Source organism: Nansenia antarctica (assembly GCF_963989245.1).
Source record: "Nansenia antarctica genome assembly, chromosome: 3".
Lineage (NCBI taxonomy): Eukaryota > Metazoa > Chordata > Actinopteri > Argentiniformes > Microstomatidae > Nansenia > Nansenia antarctica.
Window position 1 is genome coordinate 48,479,983 of NC_137688.1, and position 18,559 is coordinate 48,498,541.

Below are 18,559 nucleotides of genomic sequence, written 5' to 3' on the forward strand. Positions count from 1 at the left end.
GCCCCGTGTCCTGGATGATGGGGACCCGGTATGGACGGTAAACAAACTACTGGAGGTCCGCCGCCGGGGTCGCGGGTTTCAATACCTAGTGGACTGGGTTGGCTACGGGCCCGAGGACCGGACTTGGGTGCCTGCGTCCTATCTCGCCGACCCGTCCTTATTGGAGGATTTCTACCGAGCCAACCCCGGGGCCCTGGGTCCGTCGTCCGGTGCCTCCCCTGAGGAAGGGGGTACTGTTGTGCCTCCTAATCCGACACGCCCCCGTGAGCCTCGTTCTGGCGCCCCCTCCCGGCCGGATTGAGTGGGCCGGATCTCTGGCTCTGTTTGCAGCAGGTGTGGGCTATTACGTTTCAGCCCAGCTGTCCCAATCACCACCTGGACAGCCGCCTACTTAACCCTGCTACAGACGGAGATCCAACGCTTGGACATAACTTTCTGTATGGACCCCCTCTGACTACTCTCATCTGGATTTCCCTCCCTGGCTCGACCCCTGGACTCCCCTCTGGACTACTCTCTCATGGATCACTCTCCCTGGCCCGAAAAGGATCTCGGACTTTGCTCACTAGGGTAGTATCGCAGCACATAATACAACACCCCTGACCTCATACACGCACACACACATAGTATAATTACACACCCCATAACTATCGCCTGCATCACACCTTATGTTTGTTTTTCCACTAGTTAGTGTAGGGCCTATTTCTTTGTTTATATCATCCATAATAAATCATTATATATTCTCCTGGCCTCTGTCTCTGTTTCTCTGGGGTTCCACCACATTTGGCTTTTCCAGTTTCAAGGTGTGCATAACATAAATAGCCTACCACATAAAACACTAGTTGGTGAGTTAAACTCACAGTCCCTTTGACTACAGAACACAGCAAATAGCTGCTTTCACATCATATACAGTGCCTTTGGAAAGTATTCAGTCCACTTCACTTTTTCCACATTTTGTTTTGTTATAGCCTCAATTTAAAACGGATTAAATTCAAATAATTTGCCATCAATCCACACACTAACTTGTGAGGGGGGGAGCACATACAGTACATTTAACACATTAATTCTAAATGGACTGCACTTAGTGCCGTATTCCAAAGCACTTTAAAGTAAATAGCAATAAGCAATAGGCCTATAGCATTATGGTTGAGTGAAGTCGAGTTTACCACCCAAAAGGACAAGCTAGGTTGAGGGAGGCAGAAATGGAACGAGGCCTAACCAATGACCTCACTCTCTGACATCACGATCAGCTGGTCTGCGTGAGACAGGAAGTAAACATTGACCAGAGGTAAGACCTATTTTCTGTAAGAGCCTATACATTCTACTTTTGCTTGAACAAAAAAATAAGCTGGTTTCCAATGTTTCTTTCAAGTTAGCTAGGTATGCAACGATGTGCTCGACATGGGGGAAATATTCTGTTAGGGCAAATAACACTGTAAGGTTTCCTGTAGTCACAATGGTTCACTTGGACTGTGATTACACACCGTTCGATCGAAGACCTCATACTTATTGCAGATCACATTCACAAGCCTTGTTGGTGGTCACTGCGTGTCTAAAATGTGATGGCGCTGGAAAATTGCGATCAGTCGCTGCTTATAAAATCTATCAAATCAACTTGCTATGCTTTGTGTAACAATAATAACTAATCGCCATCTACTGGTCACCAAAAATAACGCACGAAACCAGATATTTCAATATGTTTTATTTTTTTGCATTCAATTATTTTCCAAGAAGGTCTGGATCACGAATATACCTCAAAAGACGGTGAAAGTTGTATTAGAATAGGTGAAAGGAATTTGTCAGCAATAACCATGTAGCTAATGTAACATAGCCTACTAGTACCGGTACTGTACAACTACTAAACAGGAAGTTCTAGGTTTCCAGGTGTGGTTTGTTTACACAGCAGGTGTTTACACAGCATTGTTCTCACATGCATGGTGTATGTTTCTAATGCACCTTTATTGTATTATAGAAGGAGTTACAAAAACCCCCACAATCAAATCCAAATGGTGTCTCTAATCTGCACCTTGCAAGACCATCGTGATGATATCAACTGGTGCGCGTTCTCCGCGACGCTGCTGGCCACCTGTTCAGCGGACAAAACCATCCGAGTTTACTCCACCCGAGACTTCTCCGAGGCTCCTTACTCCCCTCTGTCAGGCCACGGCTACGGCGTCCACTGTTGTTGCTTCAGCTCCTGTGGTCAGTTCCTAGCCTCATGTTCGACAGACGGAACCACGGTGGTATGGTTGACCGCCACAGGTGATATCGAGGCTGTGCTGGAGCACCCAGGTCGAAGTCCGGTCAGGGTGTGCGCCTTCTCGCCCGACTCTTCACACCTGGTTTCGGGTGGATCTGATGGCACCTTGGCACTTTGGGATTTCCCCACTAAAACGTTGCGCAGGTGAACTTGACTGGTGGTGTTTGGTTGGTGTTCACAACTTGGCCCCTAAGCTGTATACAATTTGTAACCTGTTCATTTAAACTCTGGGCCATAGGCTGTAACGTTTAAAACACAATTTGTGCTGATTTTAAAAGTATTTTTCATGCATGTCACTAGTACATGCTATTCTGTTCTCAACAAGGAATCTCATCTTCACCAGGGGAGGCTAGTGGAGGTAGAAATCGGAGGATGGGCTCATTGTAATGCATGGAATGGAATGAAGAATGGTATCAAACGTGTGTTTGAAATCATTCCTCATTCCACTCTGTGCGTTACAATGAGCCCGTCCTCCGATTTCTGCCTCCCCTGATCTCCGCGGTTATTCCAACACTCAATGTTTCAATCTTGATGAGCCTTGATGTCTCCTGCTGGGTGGTGCTAATGATTGGTTGTCTGTTTATCAACAGGACAGGGGTGGTGAGTGACACCACCATGGTGGCATGCTCATTCACCCCCTGTGGACAGGTGTTCGTCAGCGGGTCCACCTACGGAGACCTCCGGGTGTGGGACCTTCAGATGAACCAGCTCCATGCAGAGAAGAACGCTCACGACCTGGGGGTGACGTGTTGCTGCTTCGCTCCTAAGATCCTCAGTGGGGAGAGTGAGTGATGAGCCCTGTCCTCTCTCTGTCTTTGTCTGCTGTGCCCGTAGAGTCAGACTGTGTTCCCGCAGAGAGTACTGTCTCTGGATGTGTCTGATGTTTCTATTACCTTGACGCATGAGTTTTTTCAACGCGCGACTGTCAGAAAAACATGCCGGCAGCGATAAAAGGAATCGATAACCTTGGAGGCGTACTATTCCGATGGATTGAACAATTTGTCAACTGGAACCGGTTCTCGATTCCCATCCCCACCGTTGACCATTGAGGACTTTTGCCCTGATCAATAAACCTTGATCTGATCGAACAGGATAGGGTTTGTATCGATGTCAGATAAGTTATCATGTGGGGAAACGACATGTTCAAATTAGACATGTTGTAATTCTGTATCAAAGCTCTTCAGCATCTTTGCCATGACTGGCAGCATCAAGACATTTTGTCTGACCCATGAATGGGATATTGGTGGATTCTCTGTCTCAGAGTCTCCGTGCCAGAGGTTGTTTCGGCAGTGAGAGCTGGTGTGTTATTGTGCTATGTGCTAACTGAGTGATCCTGGGTCTTTCAGACGGCTGTGTGGTGCAGTTCACTCTGGCCTCCTGTGGGCAGGACAGTCAACTGAAGATGTGGAGCGTCTCCATATCCAACACAGGAAGTATGTCCTCATATATATACACACACACACACACACACACACACACACACGTCACACACACGTCACACAAGTCCCATCGACATGGTTGACTTCAGACTTACAAACTAGCTAGTGGATGTACCCTTTGTATTCATAGACTGGGGTGAGTTTCACGAAACCTTCGTAGCACTGAGATACTCTTTTGTCCATAGCCTACAATGATGATCTTCATGCCAAGAAGCTTTTTGTGAAACTCAGCCCGTGACAGTATCATGTAGATGACTGGTGGATATGTACTGATAAGTGATCAAGCTAAGACTGTGCTCTCTTCTATCCATCCCTCTGACCCGCAGGCTGTAAGATGCAGCTGCTTCAGACTCTGACGGGCCAGTCTGCCCCTGTGCTCTCCTGTGCTTTCTCCTTAGACGGACAGCTGCTTGTGTCTGGGTAAGCCGGAACCAATCATACAGACATAACATAGAAAAACACCATGGGCTGGTTTCACAGACAAGGCTTAAGCCTAGTCCTGAACTAAATCATATTTTCAATGTAAAATCTCCATTGAAGATACTTTTTTAGGACTAGGATTAGTCTTAAGCTTTGTCTGTGAAACCGGCCCAATATATGTATTAATTCATGGGACTACCCTGTTCTACCACTAAAGGGAGTTGTGTATAACTTTTCCCCTTTGTTCACTCCTTGTTGTTATACTGTTCCTTGAACATACTGTAGGCTACATTATTACTATATAATACTGATGTTATATAGTAATAGTATTACTGTGTTAGGGTGAAAAGAGATATATTTTTAATCCTGAATGATATATAAGAATAATATTATTAATGAATAATAATAATAATAATAATAATAAGCTTTATTTATATTGCACCTTTCATACATACTGTAAGAATGCAGCTCAAAGTGCTGTACAGTGGAAAAGAACTGATTAAAACCAACACAGTGCAAACGAAAGAAAGAAGTAACAATGAATAACAGTAAATGATGTGTTTTATCTCTTGTCTTTTGACTTTGTTGCAGCTCTGTGGACAAAACTGTCACGGTGTATAGTGCTGTAAGTCTCAATCATTTGGTATTACGATGTCATTTTCAGTTAAGCTGTTTATGTATGTCGATGTGTACACGTCAAAGCCATTCATGCTGCCAATTCCACAATTGAAATCCTTGGCATCGTCTTCTTCTACTGAACTTGTCATGATTCTATCCTTCCAGAGCCACGGTGCCTTGCTCTACACATTAAACCAGCATGAGAGGTAAGCTCCTGCAGACTCACATACAGTCGCCTTTACATACAGTAAAACAATGGAAGCTGGAGGAGGTAGAAATCAGAGGATGGGTTCCTTGTAATGCATGGAATGGAATGAGGAATGATGCCATCCTTCATTGTAATGCATGGATACCATCCTCACAATTTCTACCTCCACCAGCCTCCCCTGCAGTAAAGTTCCCTGTTTCCATGGCCCCCTGAGTTCTTTTAACGTGAACCCCCTCCTCCTATGATTACACCCAGGAAGGGTGGGAGGAAGCCAGGAGGGTTATTTTTTTAATGTTTTCCCATGATCCTTTGCTGTAGGTATGTGACAGCGTGCACCTTCTCTCCAACCACGCCGCTGATGGCTACTGGCTCTATGGACAAGACCGTCAACATCTGGAGAGTAGAGGACGGACACAGTGGTCATGGTGGGTATTAGAACACACACACACACACACACACATAAACACACACACACACACACACACACACACACACACACACACACATATATATATACACAGACACACACACACACACACACACACACACACACACACACACACACACACACACACACACAGAAACACAGACCTTGTAACTGTTGGACTGATGATGATTGTTGACTGTACAGTATATGCATAAGATCTGCTTTATGCATTGTGGTTTCATCATTTGTAATTATGTGTGTCTGTGTGCACGTCTCTCCCATATGTGGTTCATTGGAAATGAAGAAAAATCAAAATCTGGTGAGTTTCCGACCTCCTTATCTGCACCACTTCCAGAAGGTCCGTCAGTGTTTGAACGCGGTCAGGTATTGATGGTCTCCCCAGGAGACCCTGAGGTCCCACTGATATCAAAGGAGGCTTTATCAGCAGAGGGGGGGCCAACCGTGGTGTTGGTTCCCTGGAATAATGGGAATGGGCCGTCACTGCCGGTTCCAGGCAACCTTTCTATGGAATCACTGCCTGCTGAGAGCTGAATTGGTTTTTGGCTTGTCCTGTGGTTTACTGTATTAAAGCTTCACAGAGGTTTCCCTCTCATTCGTCATGGTATACAGTGCCCTACGTAAGTGATGGCTTCCGATGGCTCTTTACTCCGAATGTTTTTGAGACTATGAGTTTTTATTTAAATTGCGTTTTTATTTGTATGGTAAATGGTTTCACCATTTATAAATGACAACACTGTTTGTACATACAGTAGTCCGTCCCCCGTCCCCCCTATTTCAGGGCACCAAAGGTGAAGGGACAGATGCGGAGGGCCCTGTAGTTGATCTCAGTCTGCACACGGCCCTGAGAGAGGCTAGTCGTTTGACAAATCGCCAATGTTCCACCATTCACTGTGTATTTTTTAACGTGTATAAAAGTAAACGTATTTAACGTTGTGTTTTCCAGGCGGAGCCGCATCGTCGTGTGAAGGTAGGGAGACAAACTCATGCAGTTTATACTCAGTGAAATCCCATGTATGTAGTCATTTCATGTCTTTTTTAAAAGTCTTCTTATAGTCTTAATAATACTGATGGGAGGAGTCACGTGACCTGCAGAAGAGATGGCTGCTTAGCGCGCTCGCTCCTGCCCTATTTCCCTTATTTATTTTGAAACTACTCATAGTAAACTTTTATTTAATAATTCTGATGCAGTAAATGTTATTTAACAACTCATAGCTCAAAATGCCGCATACAAGAAAGTCCAAGCCATCCTCTCCTGACCCAGAATCTTCTCAAGACGAAGTGGAGACAAACGAGCTAGCGGCCATGCTGATGTACTGTCTTTGTTTACCAGACCCACAGGTCTACTCCTGTTGTTCATTTCTAGGGAGTGGGTAATTCCTACTGTTGCCCCTCTTTCTACACAGCCCAACTCTCATCTAGTATGACAACTCTTCAAATAGCCAGCTGGAATGTGAATGGTTTAAATGGCCCGATCAAACGTGCGGCATGTCTAGATTACCTCAATAGGAAGAAGGTTGATATAGCATTTGTACAGGAGTCACATCTTAAAGCAGCTGATGTACGTCGTTTTGCTAACAGACACTACTGTATAGCAGCGTCGGCTTCATATAATTCCAAATCCCGTGGTTCTCTTATTGTAACAAAACGCTCCCTATCTATAAATGTTCTGGAGAAGTCTGGCAGTGCTGATGGGCGGGTCTCACTGATCAAAACCATTATTGCTGGGCGAAAGCTGGCGTTCTTGTCTGTTTATGCCCCCAACCCTTTTGACAAAGAGTTTTTCCAACAACTGTCAGTGATAATGTCAGAGTTGCAAGATTATGCTTTGATCATGGGTGGGGACATGAATGCGACCCTGGACCCTGCCGTAGATCGCTCACATCCTCAGGACCAACATTCTCACTCCCAAAATTCAGCATCGGCCTTTCTGTCACGTTTTATATCAGACTTTAACCTCCTGGACACATTCAGAGTTATTAACCCCTCGGTTAAACAATACAGCTTCTTTTCCAACAGACATAAAACATACTCGCGTATAGATTACATTTTCATTTCTCCATCCATTTCTGAATTACATGATGCATTAATGTTTCCTTGTCCACTTTCTGATCACTGTGTCATTATGGTCACACTGACTAATACACCAACTAAAGCATCACGCTGGCGCTTCAATACAACTCTTCTGAAAAATATTGATTATTGTACTTATTTTAGGAGCGAGCTTGATAAATTTGTATCTGAGAATCTTGGTAGTGTTGATGACCCCCGTATCTTTTGGTATGCGTTGAAAGGGTGTATCAGGAACTATTCAATATCTTTTTCATCCCACCTTAACAAGACTCGGTTGGGCAGAATTGATGAGATGGAATCCGATCTTGCAACACTGGACAAACAGCAGCAGATATCTTTCTCTGAAACCAGGGACCGGAATATCCGTATTACCAAATTAGGACTTAACTCTCTTCTTAGACAACGAGCTGAATTCTTAATCCATAAGACTAGACGAAATTATAATTTTAACGGCCCCAGACCTAGCCACCTCCTAGCCCTTAGACTGAAACACGACGAAAAATTCTCAACTATATCAACTATCAAGCCTAGTGATTCTCATGATACCATCTCCGACCCCAAAGCAATTAACTCTGAATTCCGTAACTTCTATTGTAAGCTATATTCTTCCGAGGTCATTCTAGACAAGTACAATTGTAAAACTTTTTTGCAGAGCCTAGATCTTCCCTCCCTGAATAAGGACGAATCTGACCAGCTGCAGACTCCAATATCTCTGGAGGAACTGATAAACGCTATTCAAAAGATGAAGAAGGGTAAATCGCCGGGTTGGGATGGCATCCCTCCTGAATTCTACCTTACCTTCTGGGATGTGTTAGGCCAATTCATGTTAGACATGATTACTACTTCTGTTGAGAAAGGGTGTTTCAATAGGGACGCCAACTCTGCCATTCTATCTCTCCTCCTAAAAACAAGGACCCCACCCTCTGTAGCAGCTACAGAGCATTATCAATCTTGAATGCCGATGTAAAGATTTATGCCAAGGTGCTGGCCTCTAGACTTGATGTGCATATGACCAAACTCGTTCATCATGACCAAACAGGCTTCATAAAAACTCGCCAAGCTGCGGACAATATTTGTAGATTGCTCCATGTACTCCACTTCTCTCAGGATATTAAGTCTCCATGTGCAGTCCTATCATTAGACGCTGAAAAAGCTTTTGACAGGCTGGAATGGGACTATCTGTGGCTGGTACTAGACAAATTTGGCTTAGGTTCAGACTACACTAAATTGATCAAAGTTTTGTATTCAAACCCCTCAGCTATGGTCACTACAGGAAATATCATTTCACCTTCTTTTAAAATTTCAAGGGGCTCTAGGCAGGGATGTCCGCTCTCGCCAATCCTATTCTGTCTCTCACTCGAGCCATTAGCTCAAAAGATTCGGCAACACCCTCTTATCTCCTCTATCAAGTTTTTAATACATCACACCACATTTCATTATTCGCCGACGATATTCTGTTATATATGGATAAGGCTCCAGCATCCATTCCCAGAGTGTTGGACACTTTTGAAGAGTTTGGCACTCTGTCAGGCTACAAGATCAATTGGTCCAAGTCTTCATTAATGTCTCTCAGTACTTCTCTTGATCCATCTACCCTACCATCTCACATTCCAGTCGTTAAGTATTTTAAATACCTTGGGGTAGATATCTTTCCCTCTCTGTATTCAGAAAAAAACATCCAAGGCATCTTAAGCAGAGTGGAGGCAGACATGAATAGATGGTCACTTCATCCACTCTCCCTACAAGCATGTGTCTCCATTGTCAAAATGGATGTTCTTCCCAGGGTACATTTTTATTCCAATATGTTGCCAATCTCACCTCCCAAGGGTTACTGGGACAAGATCCATAGTCTTATATCAAAATGTATTTGGAAAGGCAAGCGCCCTCGCTTAAAACTATCCACTCTACAGCGCAGCAGACAGGATGGAGGTCTAGCTGTGCCCAATTTTAAAATTTATTTTTGGGCGTATGTGCTGCGCCCTTTATCAACCTGGTTAGATTGTAATGCATCGGTTTCATGGCGAGCGATAGAGGAAAATTTGGCTTCCCCTCACCGGTTACAGGACTTAGTGTACTCAGGTCTATCTACTAAACAATCCAAATCTAAGCTGGGCCCTATAATGTCCTCTCTTTTATCAGTATGGCTGGCTGTAGAGAAGGCTACTCACTCTCAGTTAAAGTGGCACACCCATACTCTTATCTTATCTTAATGTTATCGCCATGGGGGGGGGTTACTCATGTGTTTATAGTGGGGTAAGATAAAATTAAATAAAATCAGGACAGACACTTATTTTGTTTGGTGTAATAATGTGAGTTTTTCAAGTGTACTGTTTTGCAATAAATAATTGATTACAAAAAAATAATAATACTGATGGGAAAGGACTTCCTGTTTGGGTGTCCCTCAGGGAAGTCATTGGCCAGTCACTCCAGGCTGCTGGTGAGTGATTGGTCAGAGGGCGATGTGTCGGCCTGGCTGTGTGAGGAGGGCCTGGAGGCGCTGGTGGTCACCTTCAAGGCCAACAACATAGATGGGCCTGAGCTCCTCAGCATGAACAAGGAGACCCTGGCCTCAGAGCTCCACATAGGTGAGGACCACGCAGGACCACAACGGATGGATGTCTAACACACACACACACACACTTACACACATACATACACACACACACACAGGCATACCAGTGCTAATGTATTGGTGAAATGATTATCTGTCACTCTCTTAATATGTACTCCATCACTGATGCTGCTGTAATAGTTATGCAGTACTGTATGTGGTTTGACCACAAAATGGAAACATCATGTGATAAAAGAAAAAAGGAATGTCCGCAACTCTAGTACTGTATGTTTCATGGTGATTTAATTCAGACGCACAAACCAGACAACGTTTCGAAATCAAAACACAGACATTCCTTTTGTTCCTTTGATATGTCCTTCTGTCTTGCACCTGATAAATTGAAGTGCATATCATCATATGATCACACACAGTATTTTTAGATGGGTTCATTCAGAATTGTAACTTTTGGAATGGGTAGAAACAAAAGAAAACAAGCAAACACTGATAAAAGAATGAATAGTAAAATCTAATTTAATTTAAATAAAATAATGTTAGGTGGTAATGTACAAGTGTGCTATGGCTTTTCCGCCACATGGTGTGTAATCTGCTTTAAGACTGCTGAACCATTACATAACACAATCACAGACCCCAAAATACATTTCCTGTAACATACCAGCTTCCATCTGGCTTACATCTATTATAATTTTGTCTGAAATATTCCCAAATCTGTCTGAAAATTAGATTTTGTAGGGATTTTTGGTTTATTGGGATCTGATCTCTTAAATATTGTAAAGGAATTTTAAATGTCTTTGAAAGGATTATAGTTAACGGCAAACTGCTTGACCCACGTGAATGTTGGTTATTTTTTCAACTCGTTCACTGAGGTAGTTATTTTGTCGATGACTACTCCAGCTGTAACCCACCTGGCAGATGGAGAGAGTCCATTTCATCTCTTCTCTCTGTTCATTTGAGCTTCCTTTTATCTCTTCTCTCTGTTCTCTCCATTTTACCCCTCATTAAGGTCCATTAGCATTAGCAGGGTTTTTTTTACCACTCAGGAAAAACTCTGCACGCACACACTGATTGGCTGCTTTCTATAACGTGTAATCATGTAGAGTCGGTGGGCCTGCGGGGCAAGGTCCTGAGGAAGGTGGAGGAGCTGAAGGGGGCATCAGCGTGTACGGGCGTCCCTGATGAGTTCCTGTGCCCCATCACCAGGGAGCTGATGAAGGACCCTGTCATGGCTGCAGGTGGGAACAGCTCAGCACCACCCCTCCCCCCCCCCCACACAACTCATTTGTGCCTTAAGCTCTCTTTGTTATTTCTCTCAATATGGTATGCATGCGACAACAAATGCTTCTAAAACTGTGCAATCAAAGCCTGTTTTTGTTTAATATGCAAAACAACAACAAAAAACACTCTTTGTTTTGTTACCAGATGGATACTCCTATGAGAGAGAGGCGATTGAAAGCTGGATCAACACAAAGAATCGCTCCAGCCCGATGACCAATCTGCCCCTACAGACCATTCTGCTGACGCCCAACCGCACCCTGAAGATGGCTATCGGGCGGTGGCAGACCAGCCAGTAGCATCTCTCTATCCAAAGACTATCTATACTTCAATTTTGAACAAAATTTGGTTAATTTAATGTAGATATGTAATACCCTGTGCAAAATCCTTAAAGCATTTGTCTGTACTTCCTTTCCTGGAATGAAATCTGGAATGTCTATATTCTTCTTCTTTATTATAAATATTTATAGCAGAAGAGATACACTACACCAAAGGTACGTGGACACCTGAACATCACACCCAAGTTCTTCAACACCAAACTCGGCAAACAAAGTCGTTATAGACCTCGCTTTGTGCATTGTATTGCTGAAACAGGAAAGGGCCCCAAACTGTTGCCACAAAGTTGGAAGCGTACAATTCTCTAGAATCACATAATGTATGCTGTAGCATTACGATTTCACTGGAACTAGGGGGCCTAGCCCAAACCATGAAAAACAGCCACAGACCACAATTGTGTCCACATACTTTTGGCTATGTAGTGTATATCTTTTTTACACATCTTTAAAAATATCTTTTTTTTTTGTGATAAAACCATTACAACAGATACACTCCTTATTACTGATGGGATTCTGAATGTGATTGTGGAAGAGAACAAAGGTTGGTTTTCAATAGAGCTTTTATTTCCCCATGAGGATAATGATAGTAGTGCTTGAACATACATTGTAGTACATTGTTGCCATAACAGACATGTAGAATATGTGGTCTGTCTCCCAAGTGACCGATATCGTCCCTAGCTCCCCTGTTCCTTGCTGTAAACTGTTTATGTTGCACACACGTTCTTCAATAAATCCATGGACTTTCAATGAACATGTCTCTCTCAGCTGTGCATAAATAACTGGTAGTAAGTAAAATAGATTGCTCTAACAATCGACCAAGCCATCGATGCAATAAATAAATGAACATGGACTGTCTGCAACAACAAGCAGGTACAATAGTTATTCTCTCTACCTCTCTCTAATAGGATTATTTATCAAATGTACAAAGGTGCAGAAACCGTCAATGAACCCATTTTGAACCAGTTCACGTTGAGCAGACTTACACGGACAAAGAGTATCACCACTTAAGAGAGAAATATAGAATTTATAAACGCTGCATATACAAATCTATAAATATCCTTTTTCAATAGGAATGCCTATCAGTAGCCAGTTATTTGATCAAACCGTCAGTATCAAACCCTTTTGTGTTGCCTAAAGATGGTTACGTCATAATTACATAATTTCCCTTCGCAAGACGCTGTGCTAATGTTCTATTGTGTTGGGTAGATAGTGCCACGGTTTCTGTGCAGTCATCGGCTTACTGGAGCTGTTGTTGGCATGCTTAAGCGAAAGCAAAATAGCCTTATTACCGTAGTTCAACTCTACAACTCCGCTAGTCTTAAAAACACAGTGCGACACAGACCTCTACTTGTTTTCGGAGAGAAACTTGCTATGGAATTGGAACATGGTCCACTGTCGGTTGTAGCTAGGAGTGTTGCCGTGTGTGTGTGTGTGTGTGTGTGTGTGTGTGTGTGTGTGTGTGTGTGTGTGTGTGTGTACAGGGGATGAAAGTCCATTCAGACGTTGGACTCTATAAAGGAGCGTTTAGGTTTGATGGGGGCCATGTGGAGGGCAGGGTTGTCCCTGGTGAGGCCGGCCTGCCTGTGCTTGCCTGGGTCTGGGTCTGGGAAGGCCAGCTGGAGGCCTGCGGCCGGCCTGGCCTCCCTGTGGTAGAACCTCTCTCCCAACTCCCTGACTACCTGCTGCTGCCCGTTGGTCTGGCCCAGCTGCTCCTGGTATGAGACACGCTGCTGCTGCTGCTGCTGCTGGAACTCACCTCCTAACCCCTGGATGTCCATAGCAGCCATGTTAAAGCTCTCTGGCCCTCCTCCAGGGGGCTGGAGGGGTTGCTGCCCCTGTCCCTGCTGCTGCCTGCCCAGTCCGGGGGAAGGCTGCTGACCCTGGACACGGACCGCCTTGTCCATCACCCCCATGAAGGGCCGGGGCTTGAGCTCGGGTTTGGTCTTGGTGCTGCTGCCGCCGCCGCTGCCGCTCCTGGTGCGCGTCGTCTCCAGCGTCCTGCCGCCGTCCGACAGGGTCCCTCCTCCCCCCCCTCCTCCTCCTCCTCCTCCTCCCCCCCCGCTGCTGCCGGAGCTGGAGCCCCTGGTGCCTGACGTCTGACAGGCCAGCCCGGAGGGGACAGCAACAGCAGTCTCCCTCCTCACCTCCTTACCGGCTAGGAGCCCCGCCACCTTGGGCCCGTCCACACAGGGCACCACCATGTGGGCCGGGAGCCTGTCTGCTGCCGCTGCCCTGGAGAGGCTGGAGGAGTGGGCCTGGAAGGGAAGCACGGAGGAGGAGCAGCAGGGTGGGTGGTGGTGGGGGTGGGGGAGGTGGTGGTGGTGGGGGTGGTGGTGGTGGTGGTGGTTGGCAGTGCCCAGCCCTGAGTGGTCTGTGGAGGAGGAGGAGGAGGAGGGGGGCGGAGGGCTGATGTCAATGCCCAGGCCGGGACTGGGTCTCAGGGTGGTGGAGATGTGTCGGCCGGGCAGGGGGCTAGAGGGGGCGCACAGAGAGACGGGCCTACCCGCTACCCTGCCCCCTGGCTGCAGGGAGTGGCAGTGCTGCTTGGTCTTAGGCGCGTGGTGGCTCTGACTGTGCCTGCCGCTCTGGAGGACGACGGCGCCCTGCTTGGCCTGCGACGGTTGGTTCTGCGCCGAGCCCTCTTTTGGGGAACCGTGCCTAGGATCCTGAGGGGAACCCAAAGCCAGAGAACCCGGGACTGGGAGGGTCCTGTTGGGCCCGTAGGGGTTCTGAGGCCAGGACTCCAGGACGCCCTTCTTACGCTGTGAGGGCTCTTCCTCTCCCTCCTCCTCTTCCTCCTCCCCATCATCATCGTCGTCGTCATCATCCAGGTCCGTCCTGCTGTGTGTGTCGGGGCTGCTCTCTCCCAGGGAGGAGCAGTGGTCTGCTGGGGGGCGGTGGGGGTCCTGGCTGGGGTGCTGAGGTGGGATTGGAGGCTGCTGCTGCTGTTGTTGTTGTTGTTGTTGTTGTTGTTGGCATTCTTCCTCCACGCGGGTCAGCAGACGTCGGATCTCCCGGTTGGTCGGGCACAGACGAGCCGCCTCGTGGAGGTCTGCCAGCGCCGCCGCAAACTGCCTGGGAGGGCCAGAGGAGATACACACGTCATAAGACACACATACACACACACACAGAAACAAACACACACACACACACACACACACACACACACACACACAGCTAGATAACACTTACTAGGGCTGGGGGGGGGGGTTCTACTAATTGTCAATTCAGTTAACGTTTACTTCATTCAAGTATTCATTATTCTATAGAAGGATAATTTTTATGGTCACGAATTGACTGTGATTCTCCCTTTAACACCCAGAGAGCTGCTGGGCCCAACCTGCTGCTCCTCTTGGCTCGTGCTCTGGCGTAGAACGCCTCGTAGGACTTAGGCTTCAGTTCCAGGGCCTTGGTGGCAAACTCCTCAGCTATGCCAAAGTCCTGCAGTGAAAGGGCATTTGAAGGTAGCTGAGATTCACTCATTACATTTTACACCCAGGTCTGCTCCATATTTAAAATTAGATTAGATTAGATTAGATTCAACTTTATTGTCATTGCAGAGTACAAGTACCAGACAACGAAATGCAGTTTAGCATCTAACCAGTAGTGCAAATAGACAGTGATATAAAACATAATATTGATAGTGATAGGTACAGTATGGCAAGTATGGTAGTTAGCGCTATATACATGAGAGGATAGTAGTAAGCTATGTACAGTTAAGGTAGCTATGTACAGTATGGTAAGCTCCAAAATACTAAATATAATAACCAATGTGTGACGTTTCTGAGGTGAAAAGGCCTATGCATCATGGTCTCATAATTGTTCTTTTGACGCTTCAAACTGGATTCAAGTTCGGTATTGTCCTTAAGTGGATTAATGTGTCACTACTAGTTTTCTTTTCTTGATTCAAGAGAGAATTTCCACGCTAGTTATTTTCTGATCACCAGCCGCCTCCCATTGCTGCGAATTGAGTCCCTCCTGGAAATCTCATGAAACAGAAAAGACAGCTTGAGGTCATTAGCCAAAGTAATGTGTTTGTGAAAGCACTTCTGAATGCTGTCTGAATCCACGGGAAGGCTGCACTTTGCAATTAAGTGACTTGAATTAGCAATCAGCATTGCTTAACTGGAGTGGTTAATAGCTGTTATTTGGTAAGTACGTCTGCGCCCCAGTTTCTTAATGGATCCTCCAGTAGGGTGGTCATAGCTCCTCGGCTGGTCTAAAAATAACTGCATCAATCACATGTCGGGAGATGAAAACTGACGCACTGTAATGGTGTTTTCATAACCACTTTCTACTGGCCTTATGCTGTGTGTGTGTGTGTGGCTCTGTGCACATGTGTGTGTACATGTAAGTGTGAGTAGATATATGTGTGTGTGTGTGTGTATACATGTGTAAGTGTGTGTGTGGATCTGTGTACGGATCTGTGTGTGTCTGTGGATCTGTGTATATGTGTGTGTGTGAGTACAAAAGCTATCTAGTATGCCTAGAGAGTTTTTCAATAAGCTTTAGCTGCCCTCATCACCCCCCTCTCAGGTGAGTATTTAATGAGACAAACACATTGTGATTCTGTCCTTGAGAGGGAGGGCGAGCTTACAGCCTTGAATCTAAAGCTCTGAATATGCTCTTGAATGTTTAATGACGGTATAATATAATTCGTCTCCCTATCGCGTTCTGATCATATTTGGACCCTGCCAGCATGAATGGAGGCAAAAATCCTTTCCTTTCTCCTCAGCACGTGTGTGTGAGAGTGAGCGACAGTGTGCATGCGTGTGTCCTTGTGTTTGTGTGTGTGTGTCTGTGTGTGCCCGTGCATGACTGTGTGACTGTGTGAGTGTGTGTGTGTGTGTGTGTGTGTGTGTGCGTGCATGCATGCATGACTGTGTGTGTGTGCGTGTGTGTGTGTGCCCGTGACTGTGTGACTGTGTGTGTGTGCACACGTGCGTGTGTGAGTGTATATGTGTGTGTGAGCCTACCCCATTATATGGGAGAGGATGACCTTATCACATCTTCCCTATCCGTTCCATTATTCATCTCCCTGAGCGACCCACGGGATGACATTTTACATAGTCTCCTATTATTCCTCTGCTATTACCAGTGTGGCTTACATCACTCGCCCCGGGCCACAAACACACACATCTATTCATTATTCATGACTTTATAGTATTTCAGGTAAACACTCCAACTCTATGAAATTACAGGGAGCCCAGCCATATAAATACAATTTATAGGACAGCCATTACCGTGAAAAAATGGGCGTACATGAAGTGACTTTACATTCCAGATATGTGTACACTCAACAAGACTGTATGAAGTGTGTTTCTGTAGATGGATTTCAAGACAGACTGATTAGTAAAACTGGTTTGAAATGATGATGACAGTCGTTGGTTCAAATCGTGACCACTTATTATGTTTACATGTGTTTACACAATCACTCTCTGTGTGGCAAGAGAATTCAGCAATTTGTACTGTTACTTCCTGTAAGATAGAGAGCCACTCTATCTTACAGGAAGTGACCATTGAGATCTCTTGTTAACTGGTTGTTTGTATAATAGAGTCCCAGCTAAGTTGACATTAAGAGTCTAGTGAGGTGCCTTAGTTGAGCGGCCACAACGTGAAAGGGCATCCAACATAAACTGTCAGTGTGCAGGACATTCGGCGAGGCTAGTGACGGAGAGAGCCTTTATTAAGTCCTTTATTGCAATTGCAATAAAGAAACTTGCAAGAAGATTGCAATCGAAACTTTGTACACTAACTATTTTACATTCCCCTCTGGCAATCGAAGGCGTGGGCTTCGACGCTCACTTCATTTCTATGGAGTGGACTTCCTCACTTCATTTCTATGGAGTGCACTTCCTCACTTCATTTCTATGGAGTGGACTGTATGTCGAGCGGCGGTGGCGTGGAGGGAGGGTCTCACTCACGTTGGATTTCCTGCGGCATCGTGAGAGGTTGAGGTAGAGGGAGACCCGCAGCTCTTTGAGGGCCTTCAGATCGTCTCCGAGGCCGTCGCGGGGGAACTTCCTCAGGGCGTACTGGTACCTCTGGGCTGCCTCCTTCATCCTCCCCTTCTGGAGAGAGAGAGAGAGCGGGGGGGGGGGGGGGGGGGGGGGCATTGATTGAGTGACGCACTCACTGACACTAGCCAAAAGTGCACACTCATCAACCAGAAACACACATCCCCAGAACAAAGCGCACGCACGCACACACACACACACGCACACACACACACACACACGCACACATACACATGCACACACTTGCATAATGCATTCCCCTTCCCAGGCAGCAGTCAATAGAAAAGAGTCCCTTGGTATATTCAAAACAGTAGTAGCTAGCAATAGCCTTGAACAATTGCTGCATCCTCAACTGGCGGTGGAGCTTAGGGGGTTTGTTGCTGGAGGGAGATCTAAGCCTAGGCCTCTCTGTCTCTGCTGTCAGCCCACCTTGTAGAGCAGGTTTCCTTCCTCCATTAGCTTCTGCAGGAGGATGAGGAGGACCTCTGGTTTGGATGTGGCCATGGCCCACGTAGCATGACCTGGTGACGGAGGTGGGGAAGGTCATGAGAGAGGAGAGGGGGCTACACGCACGCACGCACGCGCACGCACGCACGCACACACACACACACGCACACCTGAAGGGAGAGACACACACACACACACACACACACACATACCTTACACATACTTTAGAATCCTTCTCATACAGAATCCTCTACCCTTTCATGCCATTGTCTCTCTATCTCTTTTTCTATCTCTCCCTCTCTCTCTCTTTGAAGGTGAGAGAGGATGGGGGCCACACACACACACACACAGCACAGCACAGCACAGGCAATACTGCCAAAGTCTCTGATACAGGGTCGAAATGACCCGATCGATCATAAGGAGAGGTTCTGTAGCCTTTTAGAAGGTGAAAATGAGAGC

General features: G+C 45.9%; 2 protein-coding genes across 2 annotated transcripts in view; one reads left to right on the top strand and one right to left on the bottom strand.

The window, feature by feature from the left end:
* Window positions 1-2,003: 2,003 nt before the first annotated feature.
* Window positions 2,004-12,347, top strand: LOC308152519 (WD repeat, SAM and U-box domain-containing protein 1-like; the record flags this gene model as incomplete). Its single annotated transcript, XM_080525517.1, is given in 12 exon segments — window positions 2,004-2,401; window positions 2,848-3,041; window positions 3,604-3,690; window positions 4,023-4,116; window positions 4,708-4,774; window positions 4,777-4,940; window positions 5,261-5,367; window positions 5,674-5,688; window positions 6,334-6,357; window positions 9,866-10,045; window positions 11,127-11,261; window positions 11,449-12,347. Coding segments are annotated over 12 exon segments (1,617 nt in total). The 3' UTR covers window positions 11,601-12,347.
* Window positions 12,348-13,132: 785 nt separating this feature from the next.
* LOC308154170 (protein TANC1-like) overlaps window positions 13,133-18,559 on the bottom strand; it is a gene marked incomplete at both ends in the record, with an annotated part of 50,485 nt that continues 45,058 nt past the window's right edge. The window contains 8 exons of the mRNA XM_080527344.1: window positions 13,133-13,610; window positions 13,731-13,891; window positions 13,973-14,302; window positions 14,525-14,711; window positions 14,977-15,077; window positions 17,561-17,707; window positions 18,083-18,174; window positions 18,506-18,535. Coding sequence (XP_080383470.1) covers window positions 13,133-13,610; window positions 13,731-13,891; window positions 13,973-14,302; window positions 14,525-14,711; window positions 14,977-15,077; window positions 17,561-17,707; window positions 18,083-18,174; window positions 18,506-18,535 — 1,526 coding nt within the window. The remainder of the gene's footprint in view (window positions 13,611-13,730; window positions 13,892-13,972; window positions 14,303-14,524; window positions 14,712-14,976; window positions 15,078-17,560; window positions 17,708-18,082; window positions 18,175-18,505; window positions 18,536-18,559) is intronic.